At 44.8% G+C, this 22,071-nt stretch overlaps 1 protein-coding gene across 2 annotated transcripts in view; it reads right to left on the bottom strand.

Annotated features, from left to right (window-relative positions):
- The window catches only part of VSTM4 (V-set and transmembrane domain containing 4), a 168,527-nt gene that overhangs the window by 16,949 nt on the left and 129,507 nt on the right, over window positions 1-22,071 (bottom strand). For both annotated transcript variants that reach the window (XM_069611157.1, XM_069611158.1), the window contains one exon: window positions 21,991-22,055. In XM_069611157.1, coding sequence (XP_069467258.1) covers window positions 21,991-22,055 — 65 coding nt within the window. The remainder of the gene's footprint in view (window positions 1-21,990; window positions 22,056-22,071) is intronic.

Here is a 22,071-nt window from a genome sequence, read left to right as displayed (position 1 = left end):
CCGCACATGATCACTGAGCCATGCAACACTGGGGGTGTTTTGCTTCACCAGCCTTGCATAACTCATTGGAAATGCTGGCTGGGGCACTGCATGTACGTATGTGAGAGGGGGTGCTCCTGCCCCTCGTCGCACATATGGGCAGAGCAACCTGGAGCGGGGCATTTTAGCAACCATGCGCAGGCCCCTGCAGAAGGTACGTTTATGGCAATTTATTTTTTATTTAAATGTGGATGGATGTGTGTATGCTTGTGTTATGGGACTGTGGTTGGAGCAGGATGGGCGGCAGCACTGGGATAGTGGTGGGAGTAGGGTGGGGAGAGCCCAGGGTCTGTACTGGGAGTAGGGTGCGGTGACGGCACACAAATGTTCATAGCGATTTCTACATACTGTCCATCTTGCCCTTTTGGGGGGGCCCGGCCTGCCCAAACTTTTCTCAAGGGGGGTCCAGGCACAAAAAGTTTGAAGACCACTGATTTAGAGTATACCTACAAGCTGATATAATGGAGGAATGTTACCAAGAAGTAGGCCCGTTGCAGAGCTGTCAAAATACAGCCATGAACAGAATGGATGTACATTAAAACAATGTTTGATGGCAGCAAAAGAATATCATAAAGAAGATGTAAGAACCTATGCAAAAAATATATGAAAATACTTAAAGATGATGATGTAACTGGAGCACTAAGAGAATCATGTACCCAATGATACAGTAATCATGAACACAAAGAAGAATAAAGTGACTCACTTGTCAATTACTGTAAATACACAGTAACGCAGGGTAGAAATAACATATAGAAGCTTGCTCATAGAGGTATATTTTCAACGTTTATGACGACTGTTAGAAGAAGATGGATGGCGGCTAATGTCAATCAACCGAGCTACATCAAAAAACAAGCCCACGATCATGAAGTAAAAGACAACGAAGAGGCTGTTTTTCCCCTTGCAAAATAGAGGAGCACATTGGACTGGGACCAAGGATGCTATTTTGAGAGATGAAGGCAAAATACGAAGGGAGTCCAACAAGCAGATCATGTGTGAAGGGCATATTTCTCAAAATTAGGAAGAAGAAGAACATTTACGATGCCAAGTATTGGACAATTAAAAGTGTATGCAGTTTATATGGGATAGAGTGAGCAAGTCTCTAAAGGACAAGAGGAGCAATTGCACCAAGTATAATTGAATCAAATAGTGTTAAATACATTGTCAAAATGGAAAAATGTGCGGTCTCTTAACACGTGACGAAGAGCTTGCAAACATGGGCTAGTCATTAGGCTTGAAACTAAGATAATGGGTGTTCCTACAATCCCTTGAATGTTCCAAGACAGTGCAGACTGGCAATGTCAATCTTCAAATAGAGGACAATGCCCTACCGATGAGAGAGGATAGACTAATTGGGAAAACAAGGGGAGAGTTGACGTATCGCAAAGCACCTGGGTTTTGTTTCTATGTACGTGCTGCATAGCAGTTGAGGCGATTTTGGCGAGTCATGGGTAGAGGGTCGTAAGGAGGATTGTACAACAAAGGGATTTAAAAAATGCCTTTGTTGCACAATCCCCCTACCCACCTGCCAAAATCAGCTCTCCTACTGAGACACTGTCGAGCCCGGGGGACAGGGATGGTATTTTATTAATGGATATCAATCATAGATGTCCAGTCAAAAATACCATGCTTTCCCACTTGGCCCCCCAATACACACATAATCATATTGATTGTGTTAGGCACTGTGGGACCCAGTGGACAGGGATGCTATCTTTTTACTGGACATCTATCAGAGATGTCCAGCAAAAACGATCATGACTTCCCCCTGCACCCTCAGCACCAATTGCAAACTGTTGGGCTTTTTAGCCATTTTTTTTTAAAGTATGCTCTAAGATGCATAATTTTAACCCATTATTAAAAAAAAATATTCATGGGGGAAAAAACCACTGAACCCGGCTTGATTGGTTTGGGCTCCCTCACTGCGCAACGTCGCCAAGGCATTTCTGGTGGAAATATTTAAGCCCCTACACTTAAAAAAATTCACCAGCCACCACTGACCATGGGACTGTGCTGGGATCAGGGTGGGGGAGCCCAGGGACTGTGGTGGGAGCAGGATGGGCGGGAACCATGGGATAGTGGTGAGAGCAGGGTTTGGCGAGCCCAGGGTCTGTGGTGGGGTGGGGAGAGCACAGGGACTGGGCTAGGAGTGGGATGAGGGAGGCTAGAGACTGTGATTGGGAGCAGGTTGGGGAGCCCAGGGACTATACTGGGAGAAGGGTGTGGTGATGGCATGCGATAATTCATAGCCATTTGAACCTACTGTCCATTTGGCATTTTTGGGGGGGGGGCGCCTGCCCTCATTTTGCTCCGGGGGGTGTCCCAGGCCTAAAAAGCTTGAAGACCACTGCCCTAGCGTCTGTGGATGGGCAAGCCAAATATTTGATGCAGGTGTCTGTGCCTCTACATCGACCATTCATTGCCAAGACTAGATTGTATATTCTGCCAGTCATGGGCAATGTTGCAGAAATGGTCCAGGGGGAAGCAGGAGGATCTGGAACTGTATGTGTAGGGCCTTCGAGACAATTAGTCTTTTTGTTCTGTTTAGCCCATGGCTTTGTGATTTTAGAGCAAAGTTTTTATTGGATATATTAAGAAAAAGCAGAATAAGATCTTCAAGGGTGGTGGCCATGTTCGCTTTTGCCAGCGTTCTCAAGAAAGCCTGTTATAGGTGGAGCAAATTGCGAGCGGGTGGGAATGGGGCATTTTAGCTTCATGGCAGGAGACATGTACGGATGTTCCAATGAGGAGGATGCTGTAATTTATATGAGTCGACATTTTTATATTATTGTGTTTTGTCTATTCTTAAGCAATTTATAGGTTTTATGATTTATGATATCTATGATGATTGCAATGGTTTAATGGATGTGTAGCAATCCGAAATAAACGTTGTTGATTGATTTATTGTAATAGTAGTGTTTCTTTACCTTGCAGATTGCTGCTGTGTAGTGGTAGGACTGTCGATGGCATACAATCCTGTCTTGTGAATTGTACTGTTTCTTCCATGTTTTTCAATATTCAATTTCTTTTTTTCCATTGTTCATAGGTGGGGTGTGAACCATCTTGCTGATGTCTTTTTTTCTGTGAGGGTGATGTGCTTTAGTCGGGCTAGGGTGTCTAGTGCTTTGAGCATCCATCTTTCTACTGTTGCTAAAATTCCTTCAGGTAGTAAGGGGTCTGGTTCGTGGAAATTTGGTCTGGTCTCTTCCATACGATTTTCAAGTACCTCTAGGTTTAGAGTTCCTCAGCTTCCACTGTTGGCGGTTGTTTGTTCTTTGTTAGTCAGAGTTGATGCATGGATGTGCTAATAGTAAAAGGAATCATTAGATGATTGCTCCAAAGTACTAGAATGGGGAAGGGGTTATTAGGCCTTCTTCACAAAAGACCTTATATTAGGAAATGATGGCAACAAGCCAGTTTCGTTATGCAAGCACTTGACTAGCAGTGAGGGTTATTTTCTGTGTGAAGCAGGTATGTTGAATTATTAGCTAAATGTGTGAACAGCATACATAGTGTCTTTGTAAGGAACTGTTATGAGTTGTACCCTGTATAGGAATATCTGTGTTTAGCAGTTTTTTTACTTTTAGAATTCTACCTTAGTTATTACAAAAACAGCATTTTTCAATATTGGTAATATTGGTTGTGCTTTTAAAGTGACTATGTCTCATTAAAGTTTGTGTTTCTATTTTATTTGAAACGTATGAATATTTGAAATAATTCTATGATTTGCCTTTGCACACAGCTTGCTGTTCTGAATGAATTTTTTTTAATGTGAGGAAATGACTTTCAACTATATTAGGGACTTGATTTACCACAGTGAGTGTGGCACGTTTTGTACATACGATAAAGGATTCTTATTTACTGCAATTGTAAAGAGTGTATTTTGTAATAATGTCAAGAGTTTACACACTATTAGCATATGCAAGAAAATATTGATGTCTTCTAAGCCAAGCACAATGCATGCAATGTGGTCATTAACTAGTGCTATTTGCTTCACTCCTGACTTTAGAAGCAGTTGGAGAAACAGAAGAAAGTCTTTCTCTGCATTAAATAAGCAGCAATGCAATTTCCAAGCACTATTTATTTCAACAAGATATCCCTCTATGTAATATCTGATTTTACTGCACATTCAGCATGACAAGCAACATCGAATTTAACACACCAACGTAAAAGCTAAAACATAAATAAAACTACTTATCCTTTCATGTAGCAGAACCGTTTACTTTATACCCAATGCATTGTGACACATTTGGGTACCCTCTCCTGACAATGGGAGGGGGGAGAAATCCAGAACCAGCATTAATACTCAGGACCGGTTTAGCTACAAGGACCCCAACTCCTGACCCACCCTCTTGTGCCAGCATGTGTGTACAGACCCTTATCTAGAGCCTTACCTCTTGGTGCATATACTTGCCAGTGTTTCTCTTTATTTACAGAAAACCCCAGATCAATGTCGAAAGGCTAAGCGAGCTAACCAATACCAGAGCAAACCGCTCCGAGTAGCGAAAGAGAAGCGGAGCCATTTTAGCCCTGCAGAGAACTGCGCACAGCCACACACCTACTCAAGCCACTGCACACCAGAGCAGCACGGAAGCCATCCCCGCGAGTGCGGCAGAGCCCAACAGCCAGCTTGCACCATCAGACAAAGGACCCCTAGACCACCAGGGATAGAGAAGTTTAAAAGAGACCCCGAACCATGAACTGGCACACTGAACTTACAAGCCTGCACAGAGAAGGTGGGTGGGGCTCAGCACCCCTTTGAAGACTTCCCCAAGTACATCCACATCTTGGAAGGGGAAAACAGGACAGGATTGGCCGGAGAAAGCTATCCAATCAGTACCGAGGGAGGGAGATTTAATCAGGGGGCAAGAAACAAGCAGTGTGTTTTTTTTGGGTAATGCCAGTAGTGGGGCTACAGGTGCTCCAAGAGACTAGCAGGAGGAAGGAAGGTGTGGTGGAGTGTGGAGGTGTTTACGGGAGAAAGGTGAGGCACTGGCTTAGTGAGTGCAAGGGTGCTGCAGTGTGAGAGTACATGTTTGTGTGGTGAGTTAGGAGGGTTAGCGTAGGGAGTGTTTGTGAAGTGAATGATAATGCGTGAATGGAGAGTGTTTGAGTAGTAATTTGGTGTTGTAGTAGCATTGAAAGGGGCGTTACAGCATTGGGAAGAGGCGAGGAGGAAAGTAGTAGTGGGAGGAGAAGAGCAGTAGTGTGAGGAGGAGAGAAGTAGTGTGGAAGAGAGTACTGTGGGGGTGTTAGAGGAAAAATAACTTCAAAGGGTGGAGGCCGGAGGTAGAAGGAGTGAAACATCAGTGGGACATGGAAGGATTGAAGGGAGGAGCTGGGGGAGGGTGGGTAGAACATTAGGAGGGAAGTGGTACTGGTGGGTGTGAGCAAACAGCTGAATCCCAAAGAGCAAGTGCAAGGCACTATCCCAACTTACATGAAAACACTAACCTTTGGTAACAGTAGAGAAAGTTAGGAAATCCCTGTTGGAGTTTGGCAGCCTGCATTTAGGAAGCCATCATTAGTCGAAGGAAGATCTTAATAATTAGGGGTTACTGTACTACGGACCCTAGTTGAGGGAGGAGAACACCAAGGGAGACAAGAGAGACAGAGAACCCTAGGGTGAAAAATATTTTGATGCCCTTTGACCGTGTTGAGACTTGGTGTATTCTTTGAGCCATCTGTGACTGCATGCTCATCTTAAACCCAATCCGGTTCAACCATGCTTGCAATGGAAATGATTACCTTATACATAAAATAATGTAAAATAAAACTAAATTTAATGTACTAATACATTTCGCCCATTTACTTTGTTCACTAGAAAGGTTTTTACTTCAATGCCACAACTGCAACATCTATACTGCTACTACCACTATGTGCCAAAAGCCTTATAGAACTAGGGAGGGGTCATTGTTGTTTGAGTTTATGACCCCTGCCCAATGTATAGCCTGAGGTGAACATGGGATCAGGACATTATCCCACAGTAAGGACTGCTCTCTCAGTCTATAAAGCTATAGTAATGCATGGCAGTTGGTCATCTGGTATAAGTGGGGCCTCTGACCCACCCACCTGCTAATCACTGCAAACATTTTGGCACACATTTTGCTGATCGTTTTGCCAGCCCCACTCCATTGCTTCACCTTCTTAACTCTTACATCCCAGGGCGTCTCTAGTCTATGGGTCTGAAGGGCAGATAAAGAAAAGGACATTTCCTGTCTGGACCTGTCAGGGCTGGATTCTCTACTCCAAGCATCCCATGTAAACCAGAAGCATGCGCATCACATATCACTTACCCCCTTCAATCCCCACTTTCACCCACACATGCAAACACCCAAGCTGCATCCCTCTACCATGCACCTTGAACCCTCAGAACCCAATCCACATCCCACTCATCACCACACACACAATACACCTCCAATACCCACATGCAACCTCAAAATCATCAATGCTCACTCTGAAGTACAACATGTAGCAGGCATTTCTGACCTCAGCCCCGCTCACAAACTAGCTGTAGCTCACCCCTATGTCTACACACACCCTGGATGACCTTATTCACATAGGCTGCACCGTCCAACACAAGGACCACAAGGGGACAATTGGAAGAGGAATTGTTATCTACAAGACCTCAAAGAGACACCTTAATCCATGGAACTCCTCACTTGCCACTGCCTGCTTACCCACCCTCAACTGCTCTCTTCAACCTAATCTACTGACCAACCCAAACCAGCAAAGCTTTTCTCGATTAAATCACAGACACATTCATCAACAACTCAACTAATATCGTCCTCTGATACCTTAACCTGCCCCGGAACTAAACCACCAAGAGCCCCACCAACAAGGAAACCGCAGAGATAATACTCAAAATGCTTAACACCATGGACATCAAGTAACTGATCACAGAACCACCCCCAAAAAGGGTAACACACTCGGCATGGTATTCAACACCCTTTCAGCCATACTCCCTCCTACCTTTGAAATAGACAGACCAACCCCCATACCGATCCTGCTCCAAAAAACACCAATCCCCCACCGTAGGCAATCCAAACCAACCAAGGTATCCTACTGCTCTTTCAAGAACTTCCACAAGGATGCACCAGAAGGAAAACACATCACCTTGACCTCCATGTCCAACGCTTCAGGGAATTCCAATACCCTCACCAGCACCCTAACCGAAGCCACTAACATGCATACTCCACTGAAACATTTGCTCAACAAACATAAGCCCTCCCCACCTTGGTACACACAGGAACTCACTGACAGCAAGTGCTCCATATGCATACAAGAAAAGGTCATGAGAAAATCCGACCAATTATTAAAACCAGAGAACCATCCGTTCAGCATGAAAGCATCCAACAAGAACAGGGCAATCTTCTAAGTCAGGAGCAATGCATCAACCCTGTGCAATACCACAATCCACTAACAAATGAAAGGCCATCAACAACCTCTTCATAGAAAACACAGACAAGGTATGGCAACATGTTGAAAGCTCCAAACACACCACAGAAGACCCCTTATACCATTCCACAATGTATGAAGAGGCACCCAATTGTCAGAGTCATCCATGCATCCTTCATACAAGACACCTTCCCATATGCACTGAAAATTGTTCAGATACGCCCCTCACTCAACCCATATTACCTGCCCAAATGGCACCCCATCACGCATCTACCCTTCCTCAGCAAAGTAATTGAGAAAACTGTTGCACAGAAGGATCACTCAGCTCTGTCTCCAACAAGACTACCAATCTGGTTTTTGACCACGATGCAGCACAGAGACTGCCTCCATCCAAGTTTTCAATGATGCTCTACACATCTGGAAAAATTAGACCCCTGCTCACCTGTCCAGAACAAACTCTCAATCTCCTTCGATGATCTCATTATCTTCACAGACACACACTTGGGCTTTGACAGATTTATCCTGCAGTTGTTGGTCTCCTACCACTCCAACAGAGGCCATCTCATCCAGATGGGCCTGAGTAGATCCCAGCACCACTCAGTAACCCGTGGAGTTACACAAGACTCCATTGTATCCCCTGTCATCTTCAACATCTTCACATGGAACCTCAGAGAAAATTTGCCATCATCATCTTCAGGATACTCCAAAACCCAGATAACACACAGCTTTAGCTAAAGATCAATCGCATGAATTACATCCGTTGACTGAAGCCTCATCCAAACCTGAATGTCAAGTGCCTACTTTAAGATCAACCCAATAAACACCAAATTATTTCTCCTAGGAAACCTCAACAAAGATGCCTGAGGATTGGCTGAAAGATGAACCTCAAAGTGTTCACAACCCCCCTCTCACCCAGTGCAAGCCCTCTTGGCTTTACCATTCATTATGACCTCTCATTCAAAACACGCATCAACAAGAAGACCCAACAGTGTGGCATCAGTGTGTGCTCCTGCACCAAGTCAAGTCTTTCATCTCTATACTGAGTTTCTGAACATCGGTCCGAGCCCTGGTCTTCATCCACCCAGATAGTGGCAATGCCCAACTCGCAAGTATTGCAAATAACATCTTGACGCCTCTAAATTCGGCCAGCTTGCTGCAGCATACCTTATCAAATGACTAAAAAATGGACTGCATCACCCCATGCCCAAGGAGTTGCACTGACTACCCCTTCAAGGAAGCATCATATTTATGACAGCCTAAACACCACTGATCCTGGCTGAGTAACCCATCATCTGTAGAGGACCGCACACCACCAGAAGCCACAATATCACCACGATTGAAACGAAGAACTTAAGAGCAGGCAAAAAAGAAACAGGCTCTTTTCTAGTTTGCGCCCTGACTCAGGAAAAAGTTACCAACACAGATAAGACTCATCCGTTTCATCATATCTTTCAGGACGGACCTGAAGATCTGTCACTTCAAATGGCTGCCCTCAACCCCAATTCTCCCCGCCTAGATCCCTCCCTCTCCTGCTCCTGCTATCCATCTCAGCTCTTTGTCACCCCCTTACTTGTATCCTCTGGGATGTTTCCCATATGTACAATACTCCATTGCTTCGCAGATTTTTAAAAACTTTTTTTATTGATAGAGCTGATATAAATCAACTTTACAATACATTTCTTCAATTTCAAATATAAAGCAAAAATTCAAACAAAATTTAAAACAAAACAATAGAATTTGATAGTACATTTCATAACTTTCAAACCAATTGACGCAACCTATCATACACACCAATGCAATCCTTAAAAAGAAGAAAAAAAAGAGGAGAAAAAAAAACCTGAACGAAAAAATGAACAATTAAAAATGGCAAAATGTATCTTACGCAATGACTAAGCATCCTTAGCCATGCTGGAGTTGGTCTCATGGAGTTTTAGGTCATGTAATAGTGCTATGGCTCTTATTCTCGCCGTTGTGGAGAAATCAGAATGAATCATTTTCCACAACGTTTCGGAGGTTGAAACTCCGTAGAGCTCCTCTATTTGTTTAAAATGTTTCATACATTGATTTATTAGTGCCCCACATTCAGTCAAAAGATGCCTCAGGTTTTCATCTTTATTTTCTTCCCGACAGAAGCGACAACATTTCAGGGATTCATTTATAACTTTCCGCGGAGCCAAGACTTGTCTAGTGGGCCACAAGTTTAACCTCAGTCGAAGAAAGTCATTTCTATGTGCTGGAGATGGCGCCTTGATTAGATATGGCTCTGGATTACTATGTTTTTTTATTACAAACAAGTCTGCATCAAAGTCACGATAGCTTGTGCATTTTTCTCTAGTTTTAATCCAGTCCATGGCAGAGCCTGGTTTTCACCTGCATCGGATTGTGAAGAAGGGTCATTAAAGTTACATCTACAAAGGCCCGTGCTTGAATGACCTAAGTACACCACTTAATGATAAATATGTCAGTAGATGAAAAAAACATAATCTGCCAAGATTCCCAATACATTACAGCTTTTGATGGCTAATAAACACTTTCTAAACAGAGCCACCACTTGCCATGTGTATCTCATATGTAATGAGATGAGGCCAATTTCATTGCGTATCAAAGGAAGTGGAGTGTAGATGGGAAGCTTTAAGACTCCACGCCAATATTTACCCTCCAAGGTACACCAAAACTTTTCTGTCAGCACGGGTCTAGTTTCTGAGGGCACACAACATAATAGGTGTTGTTTTTTGATAATAATAGGTCAAGGCGGGGGCAGCAGTCAATTTGCTATATTTACCTTGGATAATTTTAGTTTGTTGTATGGCTGTTCTTACTTTGTCTACTAGTATTTGCCTATACAATTGAGCACCACCATGGCTCGCTATTTGGACTCCCAAATGGGTATAAGTTTGAACTACTTGTAGGCTAGTTCCTCTGAGGGTCCAAAAACTAGCTTTCTGGCGAAGCTTCCTTGTTGAGTTGCATAACATGACCTTCGTTTTCTCAAGATTTATAGGCAAATGATTCTCCTGGGTGTACGATGCAACAGCATCCAAAGCTCTCTGAAGCCCTTTGGGTGTCTTTGATATGATGACCAGATCGTCCGCATACATTAAGAATGGAATAGACCTATTTGTCAATTTCGGGGGATCATTTAAGATGTTTGTGAAAGCATTGCTCACATCTGAAATAAAGAAATTGAAAATAGCCGAGGCCAGTGTATATCCTTCTCTAACCCCTCTATGTGTCAGTATTGGAACAGATAGTTTACCATTGACTGAAAGCCTTACTTGGATGCTGTAGTTGGTGTGCAGAGCTTTGATAAGAGAGACAATATACAAGGGGCATCCCTGTTGGATCAGCTTGTGAATTAATAGCTCTCTCGCAATGGAATCAAATGCTGCTCGTAAATTTATGAACGTCATGTATAGCGGATGCTTTTTAGAAAGATGATGTTCAATTATTGATGTTAATGTGAGTAGGTTCACACAGGTTCCCCATACCAGTTATGAATCCAGTTTGGAGTGGATCTCTTCTACCAGAGTCGAGAGTCCACGTGTTGAAATCTCTCAATATAAATCTGGAAAATAGCTTCTCAGGAGCATCCAACAGGGAGATGGGTCTGTAATTACTTGCCACTGACCAACCTCCCCTTTTAAAGATGGGACCGACCACCGAAGATTGCCAAGAGGGCGGTATCCTGTGCATAGATATAATGTGATTAAAGATGTTAAACGCGATTTTGGACCATAGGACAGGATTCTGTTTGAACACAAAATTACTAAGCCCATCGGGACCTGGCGCTCAGGAATTACTACGTTTTTTTTTATTTGAAACAGAATGTCCTCCTCTTCAATGGACAATCCCTTGTAGTTAGAAAACTCTAGGGTGGTGTAGATGTTATCACACATGGGTCTCTCATACATGTTGGTAAAATGCAGAACCCAATCACTCCCATTGACACCATTGAGCTGGTCCGGCTTTTGTGCTGTATTGTTTGCAATGTTAATCATTGACCAGATTTGCGCTGTGTTTTTACGTAAAATGCTACCTAACATAGATTCACCAACTGTTTGTAACAAGTGCATCAGGAGCCAATTTCTATATTGACAGTTGAGTGAACGTGTCAATTTGTGCTTATCGACACAACCTGATGCAGCAATGAGCTTTTTGTTTTTGCGCAACAGGGCCTTTTTGGCTTGCACCATTGCATCATATTAATGTCGAGGTTTATACTGGACATTACTATGTGTTTGTGCAAGCTCTTGATACATGTGAAGGAAAGATGGATAATCTCCAGTGGCGGTTAGGCCATCATGGTAACTGCTCTCAATGTTTTGGTGGAAAGATGTCAATGTCTGAAAATTCCACATTAGGCGTTTTCGAGCATTATTTACCGTCATGGCTTATGGTCACTGCTTCTCAGCTGGCTTCGGACTTTATAGAGCCAATACCTACATACACAGCATCAATGGATGTGTGACAAGTCTAGAAATGAGGGGCTATTCACGCTCATTATTGAGATTAAGTGACCCTACGGTCCCCAATTTGTTAACACCTGCCTCAAACTGTTGGCACGATTAACAACTATGATATATATTTGTATGGTTAATTGGTGAAATGGTTTTTAAAATCTATTTTGTTGAGATCACTTTGATCTGCCCACAAGAACGCTCAGCAAGTTAATCACTCATCTCTGACATCTGTGGCATGTCCAGTCGAACATTGGCATGTGTGCTTGCCTGCCCCCACTCCTCTCACGCTATAAGCTTCACCTGCCCTTGAATCCCTCGTAGTAACTATGAAAAATAGTCACAAAAAAATACCCTTTGACCGTGCTGATTTTGAGTCTTGGAACCGTTAAAGAATTGCTCGGAATTCCGGGATTGAGTACGAGGCGTGACAATTCAATTTGGAAAACAGCTGGATGCTTTCCCACCCCTTCCACAACATCCCCAGGCTCGCTGCAAAATCTGGGATTGGGAGATGGAGGTGTGTACAGTCAGCCTACTTTCTCCAACTCCCAGAAAAGAGAACTAGTTCCAAAGCAAAAGTGAAGTAGACACATCAGTATGGCATCCGAACAAGGCGGGACGTTGTATTGCGTTCAGTATTCCAGTGAGACAATAAAAAACGTGACCAGCTGTGTCAACCCAAAATGCAAGCGCAGTGCGCATGCTTCCAGCTGCGTATAATTAGAATCATTCACCCTGCACACAATCCAACCGCAATAATAGGTTAAACCATTACCCGCATCAATGACACCGAATTCCCCGTATTCCGAAGGATGAAATGCTGAGACGGCCCTGCCAGAGTCCAACGAACTCACCTGCAGTGTGCACCCAGATTGGTGCAGTAGTCACATTGGTAAAGTGGACTACACCCTCATGGTTGCCACCTGTGGTCTTCAGGTTAGACACGGTGCTCCGCAGTAGGTATACACCCCCTCTTCTGTATTAGCAGAACTCAACAGTATGAGTTGCAAGTTGTAAACAGATGTATTGCACACGTGCATTGGCCACCTGTGGTGTTCATAAGGATTAGCACCTGTGACCTTTAATTACCAACAGATGCTTGCAGTGGATGCATGAAATCCAAGGGCAGCGCGTAAAGGTCAAATGCTCGACTCCAGCTGGGGCTATGCCAGCTTTCATCCTCTGGGGTGGATAAGAAAAAATAACATATAACCAAATGTTTGTGTGTTTGTAGTTTATCTGGTACATCTGAATATCTAGATATGTTTCTGCATGCATGCAGGTAGCCATCCAGGGACAAGAAACAATCAATTTGATACATTCATACTTCTATATCAAACAATAACTTTGCCAATAACAATAGGACAAGGGGAATGTCTGGTGGAGTGCAGGGGTTAAAGTGAGGAGGGGGATCTTCGAATGGGGGTGAGGGTATGAAAGAATGTTACTGTATGCAGGGGTGAACGTCATGTAAACATTGTTATGCCACTTGTGGTGCACGTAGGTGCCTGGGTAAGCGCCACATGTTAATTCCGGAGATACCCATGAGTGATGGCACAGGCCTTAGTTGCGTGGGAGCACCGGCGTGTGATGTGCACAGGTCGGATTTCAGAGGGAACGTATGAGTGATGCAGATAGTGTGCGTGGTTGTTCCCGTGTGTGATATGCACACGCTCCAACAGAGGCACGCGTTTAATGGCCTGAAGATGTATGCGTGTGGCGCGCACCGCTCTGAGGGCAGGCCATTCCTGTATGTGACAAGCAAAGTTCTATTCGGTTCAGCCCGAGGTATGACCAGGTCAGTGTTCATTGCAATCTGCTGTGTGACATGAATACCCTGTGGGGGCGCGAGGGCGTGCTGCGATTGGTGAGCAAGGTTTCCAGCAGCTAGACTGTGTTTTGGGTGCACAGATCTGTACTGGTGAGGGCAGGGGTGGACTGGGAAAGAAAATAGGCACGGAAATAATGATAAAGTGGCCCTACATTAAAGATTTTCAGCAAGCCCAAGCCATTCCCTATGATAAAATGTGTAAACAAAAAAAAATCACCACTCGAAATGGGCCCAGGTTGCAGAGGCCTACCCGGAAATCTCCAGAGTTCCCTATAGGCCGGTCCACCCCTTGGCGAGGGTGATGTGCAGACTTAGTTTAGATGAGTCTTTGTGTGACCGGCGGAGATGCGCAGTTCCATGACTGGTGTACAATGTTATGTGTCTAATGTTACGGGGTCTAGTATAGTGCACCTTCGCCATATTGGCGGTTTTGTACCACATATTTACATAGGGACCCGCCGAGTTACCTACAAGAGAGCTTATGTGTCATGTGATCGGGTCAGAAGGGGCCTACGTGACGTGCACAGGTCTGATTTAGGAATGGCGCACGCGCGGTGTGTGGGCAAGCCTCGCAGAGTGTAGTGCTTGCACGTGGCTAGCAGAGACTCCCGTGCGGCTCCATCACTCAGCGCATAATGAAGGGATTCGATGACCAGGCTCTCTCCCCAGGGGGTCGAGGAAATGGGGTCTTTGCAGTCCCGGCAGTGCTCTCTTACTGGAATCCCTTCGTTCACACAATGGCTTTCCCTCCGAAGCCTATGAAATGGAGATGCCACATTCACTAATGCAATTGCCTGAACATCGCCATTAAATGGTAATGGAAGCTGTGCTCTTCATCAGGAGTCCCTAACGGCTTGTCCACCTGATGACAGGCAGCCCCTGCTGGACACCGGACACCCCCTGCAGAGCATTATCTGGAGGTGCTGAGTCTGGCACATCTGATATGACACCCCATAGTGGTTCTGACACGGAGCTGGAAATCTGGCACCTCCCCACCCTCCCCCCCAGGAGTGCACGGCTGGCAACCCATGGAGGTGCTGAGGCGCAGGTCTGTTTGGTATTGGGCACCCGTCACCTCCTCAAGGTCTGTATCTGTAGGCCTGGGTGCAGCGCTGTGTGCTGGGGACCTCATACCCTTGCAAGTTCTTATCTGCAGGAGGTGCTCAGTGCTAGCGACCACACCCCACACAGGTCCTTATCTGGAGGAGTTGCTTAGACCTGGGGACCTCATAACCATGCAGGTCCTTATCTGCAGGAGGTGCTTTGTGCTAGGGCGAGCGCACCCCCACAGGTCTTTATCTAGGGAGGTGCTCAGTGATGGGGACCTCACATCCCTGTAAATCCTGTGCTGGTGATTAATCGCTAGGCAACAGTCTGGTGTCGCAAGTCCGGTACATAGCGGTGTGCTACAGCGCCGGATCCTGCTGAGGAAAATAAGCAGCATCACAGCATGCTCCAGTGCCGATCCCAGCACATGGACATACGTGTTTTCTTGAGTGTGTTCCCTGTTAAAAAGGAAAAAACAAAATGGGAGAGGTACCATTGTTTTTCCTGTCAAGTTATAACAAGTAAGGTTTATATGTCCTTCATGGCTGACAGGGGCCAAACAATCTCTTTGCCTCTTTGCTCCATTCCTCTCTTCCCCCTCTTCATTCTCCTGTGGTGTTCTGCAGCGTTCCGCCTTGTCCGCGATACTATTTAACGTCTATATTCACCCTCTTCTGGGTCTCATCCGCTCTTACGTCCTCAGTTGCTATTCATATGCCGACGACACACAGATCCTGGTACATTTAGATCTCATCATGCAGAGATATCGTTGTGCCTGTGTCAGTGCTTGGGGGCTGTGGGGGTTTGGATGAACCAGAACTGGTTGTAGCTCAACAGGGACAAGATGGTAGTGTTGGTAGTGAGTGCTCCGCTGGGCTGTCACTCTGGGTGCCTGCTTTTTGGCCATTGTCACTGGGCAACCTCCCTACTCCTGCCTCTGTAGTGAAATATCTGGGGGGGACTTTTTCTGCAACCCTGTCCATGACTCAGCAAGGGGCAGCAGTTTTTAAAGTGGGGCATTTCCAACTCAGGATTTTGTGTAAGGTACTCCCTTTTGTTCCTCCCCATCTTTGTCCACCAGTGGTAGCTGCCCTTATCCTTAGTCGAATAGACTATCTAGCTCAGCCAAAGGGTGTGATCCTGCAACTACAGCGGCTGCAAAGCCTGGCAGCACGGGTGGCCACTGGCACCCTCTTTGGTGACCATATCACTGCCACCCTTCGATGTCTATATTGGCTTCCGGTGTCCAAGCGCATTGACTTCAAATCACTGTGTCTGGTTTATTGGGCCCTGCTGGGTCTTGGGGCTGGCTATTTGCAGGAAAAATGTGTTTGATACTGCCCGACGTGCAATCTGCACTCACGGACAGCTGGCCTTCTGGTGATTACCGCCTATAGGCGTGCTAGGATGGGGGCCCTGCATTCTCGGTGGCAACGGCCAGATTGTGGAATGCCCTGCCAACCATATTAAAACAGATATCCGATCGTCTGGAATTTAGAAGGTCCCTGAAAACCTTTCTATTCTGGAGCATAATGAGGTGGACTGTATTGTGGTTTCCTAGCGCCAGGATGCCTTGTGGCGGTAGTGTGCTCTATAAATCTTAATAACATAACACAACGTAAGGGGAAGCAGCTGTAATCTGAGGCCTCAACCATTGAAGTCATGTCTATGCAAAATGTCCCACGGCCACCCGTTTATATGCCTTCACCTGGCCCTCTTAATGTAAAATGGTCCCCATGGAAAAAGGGTTTATCCATTATGTTAAGGCCTTTTGTGGCAATGGATTTGCAGTGGAACAGACAGTGTCCTCACTGGTGCATTTCCTGGGTTATAAAGGGTAACATATTTTTGAAACTCAGCCAGACTTCCCAGGTGATGTGGACACAGAGGGCATGAATGAATTAGAGATTGCCCTCATGAAACTTAATGCTCACTTGAACCATTTTTGGAATGATATAACTTTGATGTGAGGTATCAGGAACCAAATGAGTTGCTCTAAGTGTACATAACCTCGCTCAGACATTTGGAGATATCATGCAATTTTGGAAAAGCGTTGAGAAGAAATATCACAAGAATAAACCCCAACCATGCAGTGGTGTAGGAGAAGATATGCAAATGGGTGGAAAGGGCACTCAGAATTATGTCAGAGATTTAGGAGGACAACGTCTGTGTTTTAGATGTGGGAGTAAAAACCACATCGCAAGTTCATTAGTGCTTCCATGCAGAAAAGTACACTGTGCAAAATGCAAGAAATTGTGACATTTTGCAAACTTAAAATAATTTTCCAGATGGATTTGGAGGGAACAAGAAAAGTGCACAGTTTGTAGGGGGAGAAAGAGACTTCTACTTTGAGGAGGATGAGGAGGAGATTGATGATATGATCACCATAAACATGATCAGACATGAGGATGTTGAGGAGTGCGACTCACCGGAGGCTCAGGTATGTGTGAATGGAACTAGGATTATAATGATGGCTGACTCAGCTGCAAAAGTATCTCTGTTGTAGATTGAGAAAATCCGGAATGGAAGGGAATGTAGTTGAGCTGAAGAAACTGGACATTCGTCCAGGTGATTACAATATGGACAGGATAGAACGGTTGGTATATTTTCTGGTGGAGATGGAATTCTAGGGAAGGAGTGCAATGGGGAAAATATATGTGCCAAAGAAACGGGCGTCCCTGTTAGGGTGGAGTGAACAGAAGAAGTTGGGTATTCATTTGGACCCTAATACCAGTGAGCAAGTGTTGAATGTGGGGCAGGATAATTCAACACACACCCCCCCATGCATATGCATTCCTACCCTAAGACCCATGCTCTCCTCTCTCCTCGTCTACAATTTTGCCAGGAAACAAGAAGCATTGATGGCCCACAAACCATATAAGCATCACAGATGTTGCACCCATTTTATCCTCACACCCACATCCTAAGGCTGCTCAAATGAATATATATGGTTCATTGGTTACAAACACTTTAATGTTAGGTTTAGTGTTGTGAAAAATTAAATGACCCCCCACGTCCATTATGCTTTATGTACTTTGTGATTGATTCAAGCATGCAACACTTTTACCACAGACATTTATTTTGTCGGTGTTTTATAACACGCTACACTGCTGCAAAGTGCAAGCGCCAAGATGGGGGAGGAAGGGAGTGGGACAGCGGGATAAGACTGGTGCATAATACCCATCATGGCACACTCTAAGGTGGCCTTCACAAACAAGCAAATACAACAGCTCAGGTGGCAGAGAGAGAACCTCTTCTTAACTGCAGAGTGGGTTCTTGGGGTGCATGGTCAATAGTTGGGGGTTGATCTGCAGCAAGAACTTAACGTCTCTTTTGAAATTAGAGTAATTCTGTTGCTGATGGATGCTTAGTTGAAAATGATTCCACAGTTCAGTGGCTACAGTGGTCAGTCTTTTTGCGCCAACACATTTTTATTAAATGTTTGCTGCCAATCATCCATTTGTTGCAGGATCTCAAGGCTCTCCCTGGGGTCTAGAAGTTAAATAGCTCATTCACGTATTGTGGGCTTGAGTTATGTTTGGCCTTTTGGGTTATCAATAGAAGCTTGTGGGTGATCTTGTGGTCAGCCTGTAGCTGATTCAGGGATCCGGGTTATGGGCGATGTGGTCTTGTCACTTTGTCCTAGAGGTCAGGATAGCTGGCTAGTTGTGTGGACACCTGTCAGCATGCCACTGTGGTAGTCCAGATGCTGTAGCACTAGGGCCTCCACCAGCTCTTTACTGTTCTAGGAGGTGTGAAATGTTCATTAGCAGGTGGAGTTGCTGGTTTGTCAACATAACAGATTTGTGAAGATTAGCCATGCCTCGCATCTGGATAGATTTGTGAAGGTTATCCATGTTTCGCATGTGGATGGATTTGTGAGGGCTGGCCATGCAATGACATGCGTCACATTGGAAAGAATTGTGGAGGTTGGCCATGCATCGCATTTGGATAGATTTGTGAGGATTAGTCTGGCGTCACAACACATTAGCTGCTCCGGAAGCTGGATTTTATAAAGGAACTATGAATGGATGAAGGATTTAATCATTTTTGGATTTAGGAAAACCTTCTTGTAAAAATTGTTTAAATTTCAATTAAAACAAGTAATAAATACATTTTAAAAATGTGCTGCTTAATCTTGCAGCACTCAGAAGCACACTTTGTGTCTGGCAATTCTTGCGGCATAGAAAGGTGCTAGTGGGAGTGACCAATGTATTGCACTTGAAGTTATTTGTAGGAGTGGTTAGTGTGTTGAGCTTGGATGGGTGGTGGGGCAGCTGGTGTATTGCACTTGGAGGAATTGGAGGGCACCATTGAGTTGCAGCTGGATGACCTCTGAGGACATGCTTGGGAAAAACTTTGAGAGTAGCCAGTGTACTAACCACCCGGCTCCTGCTCACCTCAAACATACCTCCCAAGTACTATAGACGCCCTTGGGCTAGCCAAACCACACACACAAACACACACCCAACATAACTAACATTTGCATACAACAAACAATCCAGACACTGGACCTTACCCTCACAGATACAACAAGCCAGTGAGCGCACAATCCAACTACCAGCCAAACTACACATGAAACATGCCCACCCAACATAACAAACATTTGCATACAACAAACAATCCAGACACTGGACCTTACCCTTACAGATACAACAAGCCAGTGAGCGCACAATCCAACTACCAGCCAAACTACACATGAAACACACCCACCCAACATAACAAACATTTGCATACAAAAACTAACCCAGGCATTGGGCCTTTCCCTTAGCGATACAACAAAGCAGTGCCCGCAATCAACTCATCAGCAAGCCAACACATGGATGCCAGTTTCTCCTGGTTCTGGATCTATCCTATCATTCTACCCTCACTAACGCACCACGCCTTCTTTCTTGCATAGCCACCTGAGCGCCTGGAGAACACCCCGATGGTAATGGCACGCGGTATAAGACAACATAACATTACATTTGCATTCACCAATGCCTGTCCTTAAAATGCCTATCTCTAGAAGTGGCAGAAGCTTAGAGGGAGCAGCGCAGAAGTGTCAGATCTTGAAAACTTTCTCAACACCACGTTTTGCTACAGAAATTACTCTGAGCGTTGTGGGTTTCCATGCGCAGAGCAGTGGTGGGTCTTAACCCCACAGATGGTTGCACCCTGGGGCTTGCTCATACACCCCTGTGTGTCTTTTTGTGTGTAGGTCAGAGGGTAAAGGTAGCAGGGCAGAGAATTTAGTGAGTGTTGGAGGGATGTAATTACTCCATATACAAAAGACTGACTTTGCAGAATGCACCTGAGAAGGTCACCCTGCAAGGTCGGTTTTTGTCTCCCCCCTCCATCTCTCTGTCAATTTCAGGGGGATCTCTCCTGCACCCCCATCCCAGTGTGCAGCCCCGCTTCCACACTACGCCATTCTTACCTGCATCAGTGTCCAAGGTTTTCTCCATCTTCTCTCAATGCCGAGCCCCGTACAGGCCTACATAAGGGATATGGCCTTCTGTAAGGTGCCTTCTGAACATCGGCCTGTAGGGGGAGTGGCACACAGACCACAAACGATAATTATGCATGCTGTGATGAGGTGGGTGATGTGTTGGAGTTGCGGTAATGTGATATGATTGATTGAAGTTATGGGTGGGTTCTGGTGTGATGGGCATGAGGTAATGTGATGGGCGTGATATGATGAGATTTGATGTGATGCCATGTGACAGGACTTGGTGTGGACTCATGGGGCATAATGCCATGTGTTTGCCCATGAAGTGATTTGCTGGGTGTTATTGGATTCAATCTGATGTGATGTGGCATTCATGCATATAATGATGTATGTGGGTGCATGATGTGATCAAGGATATCTGATGGGTGTATTGTGTTGTAATGGGTATGTTGTGATGGTAGATTTTTTGTGGTGATGGGATATGTTATGTGCTAAGGTGTGTTGTGATGAGATGGGTGTGTTGTAATGCATCATGATTGTTGTGATGCAGCATGACACGCCTGCGATGAGGCATTATCCAATAAAATGGGTGTTGGTTGCTGTGATGAGAGTTTTTGCAAAGTGATGTAATGAGATGTGATGGGGCTGTTGTTATACCTGTATTCTGATGAGATGGAATGCAATACAGTTAGGATGAGGTGTGATTTACTGTGATTGAGTTGAGGCAATGTGACAGGGAGCAGTGTGGGAGAGATATAATGAGAAGAGCTGTGTTGCAATGTGATAGGGTGTGATGCTATGATCGAGAATGTCTTGGTGTGTGATGTGTTGTGATGAGGTGTGGCTTCATTTGAATGGACTTGTTATGATGAGATGGGGAATGTTGTGATGAGCATGATGTGAAGGAACGTGATGTGAAGGGGCATACCGCAATGTAGTGTGTATGGCGAGAAGTTATAAGACGAGATGTGATTCTTTTTGTTTTCATGTGGTGTGCTATGATGTGATGAGGGGTATTTTGATGTGATTGGTATTTGATGTGATGGGACATCATGTGAAAATATTAGCTTGATGCCATGTCTTCCTACAGTGGCAATACTGGCATTCTCTTTCAATGCCAACTTGAGAGTGTGTGTACAGTGTCAATGCTATCATGTACTGTGGGCATTGGCATCTTGAAAATTCATGTGATAATGCTCCTGTGTACTGTTGGTGACCAGGCATGCATTGGGATTGTTTCATATGTCACCCAATAGAACGAATTGTAAATGTTATGCTTTCTACCTAATTTTTCACAAAGCAAGTACTGGAAATGTACAATCTTCACCTATTATTTAAAAAAAAGGTCTTGGGGGAAGAACCTGTTGAACCATCATCGGATGGTTTGTGCTCCATCGTTATGCTAGGTCTGGAAAATATGAATGCACCTTCATTGAAAAGGTTCACCAGCCGCCACTGTTTGCTAGAGCTTCACAACCCAATGTACCACAATCATTAGCACAGTTACAACCACAGTGCTTTCGGTGTAAACTCTTATTTGAGGTACTGCCTCATAAACCTAGATACAGTCACACAGTCGCATATACCAGTTATGGCCTATCATGCAAAAAAAACATCTCTCTCTCTGATTCTATATCCCACTTGTAGAGAAACATGGCAGACTGTGGGAACCATCCAATCATAGCCCTTGCAGCCTGGGCCATAAGCTAAGTACAGTGGAGTTGTATCACATGACATGGAACAAACACTTGATGCAAATTATCTGAAGGAGAAAAAGAGCGATCACTGACCAGAGCAATTTTCCCTGTGTGATGCTTCAGCAACCTGGGTCCTGGAGGCACGTCCACCACTGGAGCTGGAAAGAGCAAATA

Source organism: Ambystoma mexicanum, chromosome 8, assembly GCF_040938575.1.
Source record: "Ambystoma mexicanum isolate Mex_15411 chromosome 8, UKY_AmexF1_1, whole genome shotgun sequence".
Classification (NCBI taxonomy): domain Eukaryota; kingdom Metazoa; phylum Chordata; class Amphibia; order Caudata; family Ambystomatidae; genus Ambystoma; species Ambystoma mexicanum.
This window is presented reverse-complemented; position numbering and strand designations above follow the sequence as displayed.